Consider the following 3,977-nt stretch of genomic DNA (forward strand, 5'->3'; position numbering starts at 1 on the left):
GGGGGGGGGGGGGGGGGGGGGGGGGGCACTACAATAAAAAAATGCCTATCATGTGGATTCAAAAGTAGAGATTATTTATTCTATATTTTCTCACATTTTTACATACAGAAGGGTGCTGAAAAAATGAACTTGAAAAATAATTTACAAACTAAATAAGAAAATATTCCCTTTCATTGGTGAAAATTTCACAGCTAAAGGGTTTTATAAATAGTCCTTGAATACATATTTTATATAGGTTCTACATATAGTGACCCCCTTGAGCATCTGCATCAGTAATAGGCAAATTCGTAACACTTTGTGAAACCCTCATAAGCTATACATTTGCTTTATTGGAACTTACATTCAAGTTTCCACCATTAAAAAGAGGCAACAAAATGTAATAAATAGCATGTGACCTTACATTATTGCCTTTGGTATACGTGGTAACAAAGGTTGAACATATCTTCCACAAATACAACATCTTGTGAAACCAAGATACATTTTATTTACAAATGTATAAGTTATACCCTTTTCTTTCACTATAACCAATAAAAAATCATTTGAAAGTCTTATCATCCAAATTTTTGTGTTGCTTTGGTGGCACAAAAGCATAAGCTAAACAACCAAAAATGATAATCCAACTTTTAGTGTTGCTTTTGTGGCACCAAAGCATAAGCTAAACAACCAAAAATGCACAGGTGATCAATAAATGGATTTTTATCATGCCATGCTTCATAAGGATGCACAGACTCCAAGGATTTGATATGACACATGTTAATACATGAGTAGCACACTGATAGCATCAGGCCCAAACAAATGTGGTAAAGCTTGACTCTTGACCATACATTGTGTCATTTCTATAAGTGGCCTAGTTTTTCTCCCAACCACACTATTTTTTTAAGGTGTATAAGGCATTGTACATTGGTGTTTTATCCCACAATCAACCAAAAATGGATTAAATTCATGAGACATATACTCCCCCCTCAATCTAAATAGACTATGCCTACACTACAAGAGGTTGTGTGCACTTGTGACGTTTTTGTGACGGAAATACATTGGGTTTTTATACTCCCCGGTGTCGCTAAGACCGTCGCCAATAGCATTGCTAATAGCGTCACTACGGGAACGTCTCTATGAACTTCGCTAAAACCATCGGTATATGCGTCGCTATAATCATCTCTAACAAACTACCTATAGCGACGGTTATAACGACGTTGCAGAGCCTTATATAGCGATGCTTATAGCGACGCCCGAGAGTAAAAAGTTTTGGTGGCAGGGCATTCAACCCATCAACCATATTGAATGTTTCAATAATAGAGTAAACCTAAATGAATCCAAGATAAGCCCAGATTCACCTTTGAAAGAAAGTGCAAGGTATAGACCTAAAGTAGTCACCCACAAGACAATATAACCATTAACTCCATCATCCATAGTATTGTTTGTAGAATAAAGATACAAAAGTGACAAAAGTAAATTGATGAAATTAAATCAATGACAATTCTACACATCATAGGCAAAATCACTTGATTGTTAAGCTTTGCAAATGTAAGAGTTACAACACCATTTGTCATTAGTGAGAAAATATACATGATTCTCCAATAGTTACAAAAATACGTATACATGTCATCTCATTATACATATGCTATGACAAAAGGAAACTAATGCTATCTAGCTACGGCTAGATTGAAGTTGTCTAATGAGACGTCTCATCGCGTCTACGTAGCGTATCTGTTGGATTCTACAAAAAAAAAACAATAAGACAGCTTTCTGTAAGTATAAACATATAATTTACAAAACAATATAACAAATAGAAAAGAGTAAACCCTAACACTAACTATGCCGCCACGAGAACTCAAAATGTCTATCAGAGCGTTTAAGCCCTTTTTGCCTGCGTATTTGCGCTCGTACGATGTGGGGTCACATCCTGTTATCAACCACTGTTCAAAACACACAAAGAATCCATTACGTTAGAATTTAAAAGTACAAATAGACGTAACTACCAAACCTAAAGAGCAATGCAAAAACCCTTACAAAATTGGCCTCAAATGATGCCCACCCACCGCTCCCCAAGTGGTGCGAGCTCCCTACCTCTACTCGCGCTTTCCCTACCTCCTTTTCTTGCTTCCACGTGTCAGGATTCTTGCGCGCTGCTCGCTTTGCATTCTTCCAATCTTCTTTGGCCAGCCAATCTTGTCTGTTCCACCCATGCTTTATTGCTTTTTGCACTTCAGAACGCTTATGCTTGCAGTATTCGCACATTCGAACCTTCATCAGGTCTTCATTGAAACGGTCATCCCGTGTAGACACGGAAAACTCGTCATGCAACATGCTGATAACTCCGTCTTTTAATTCACTTGGTACTTCACTCCAGGTGTTTAGTATGTAGTGTCCAAATACCTGAGAGCAAAGACCGCGCATGCGCGAGGGTAAAGATGTAATGAGTATTCCATCCCATTACAAGAAATATACTCTCCAAGATCGAAAAATAATAGTCGAACAACCTGTCAGGGAACTACGAAAATAGGGTGAGTCCTACAAGGGACCTGAAAACGCAAAAAAGATAGATTTAGCCGAACCAGGAGAAGAGCTTAGACCTGCCTAATGACCTAACGGAAGAAGAAAAAGAAGAGCTTTTGTTAAGCTTACTAAAAGAATACCGAGATATCTTTGCTTGGTCTTATAAGGATCTCAAGGGTTTTGATCCAAAAATCTGCCAACATACCATACCTATGAGAAATGATGCGAAACCAAGTAGACAAAGGCCATACACTTATAATGAGACATTTTCCAAGAAGATCAAAGAAGAGATTGAAAAGCTAAAGGAAGCCAAATTCATTTATGAAATTGAACACACAGATTGGGTGTCTCCAATTGTGGTAGTACCAAAGAAAAATGGAAAGTTACGGGTGTGTGTCAATCTCAAGAAAGTGAATGCATCTACCATCAGAAACAACTTTCCTCTTCCAATCACTGAGCATGTTTTAGAACGAGTTGTAGGAAAAGAGGCTTACAGCTTTTTAGATGGATTCTTGGGATACAATCAGCTTTTGGTTGACCCCGAAGATCAACATAAAACTGCCTTTGCAACTGAATGGGGTATTTTTGCCTATCGGGTTATGCCTTTTTGGATTAATTAATGCTCCTGCCACCTTCCAAAGATTGATGAGCCATGATTTTAAAGAATATCTTAGGAATTTCTTGGAAGTATATATGGATGATATATGTGTACATTCATCAATTTGGACCGATCATTTTGAACACCTCAAAAAGGTATTTGAAAAATGTAGACTTTAAAGGATTTTCTTAAATCTTGAAAAGTGCACATTTATGGGTAGACAATGAAACTTTTTTGGACATATAGTGTCTAAAAATGGCATAGCTACTGATATGGATAAAATTCATGTTATTGTTGATTTGCCTAGACCAACAACAGTCAAAGGGGTTCAAGACTTCATGGGACAATTTGATCACACACTTTGAATGGACTGATGAGTGTGAAGAATCCTTGATGAAGCTTAAGCAAGCTCTCACTTCAACTCCAATATTGAAAGCACCATATTGGAATAAGATCTTTCACATACATGTAGATGCTTCTAATTTTGTCATCAGGTGTATCCTAGCTCAACCAGGAGATGGGAAAATTGATTTTCCTATTTCTTATGCTAGCCAACAATTGAATATGGCAGAGAAAACTACACAACCACCGAAAGGGAAGGACTAGGAATGATCTATTCCATGAAAAAGTATAGACGTTACTTATTAGCAAACAAATTTGTATTCTTTGTGGACCATCAAGCCTTGTTGTATTTGGTCAACAAGCCATGCAACACAGGAAGAATAGTGATATGGTTCATCATTCTTTTGGAATTTGATTTCACTGTAGTTGTGAAAAAGGGCACCACTCATCAAAGAGCAGATCATTTGTTAAGGATTGTTTTAGGAGAACCACCTAAGGGAGTAAACGATGATCTACCACATGTATATCTGTTCTCCGTGGA

The 3,977-nt window shown here is 37.4% G+C and overlaps 1 protein-coding gene across 1 annotated transcript; it reads right to left on the reverse strand.

Moving 5' to 3' along the window:
- Nucleotides 1–1,672: 1,672 nt before the first annotated feature.
- LOC147438185 (uncharacterized) lies at nucleotides 1,673–2,307 on the reverse strand. Its single transcript, XM_086486711.1, has 3 exons — nucleotides 2,011–2,307; nucleotides 1,815–1,916; nucleotides 1,673–1,717 (listed from the first exon to the last, which is right to left on the reverse strand). The coding sequence occupies exons 1-3, from the start codon at nucleotides 2,305–2,307 to the stop codon at nucleotides 1,673–1,675; spliced, it is 444 nt and encodes a 147-aa protein (XP_086342837.1).
- Between the last annotated feature and the right edge of the window lie 1,670 nt (nucleotides 2,308–3,977).

This window comes from Adiantum capillus-veneris, chromosome 17 (genome assembly GCF_014529385.1).
Source record: "Adiantum capillus-veneris isolate H3 chromosome 17, ASM1452938v2, whole genome shotgun sequence".
Lineage (NCBI taxonomy): Eukaryota > Viridiplantae > Streptophyta > Polypodiopsida > Polypodiales > Pteridaceae > Adiantum > Adiantum capillus-veneris.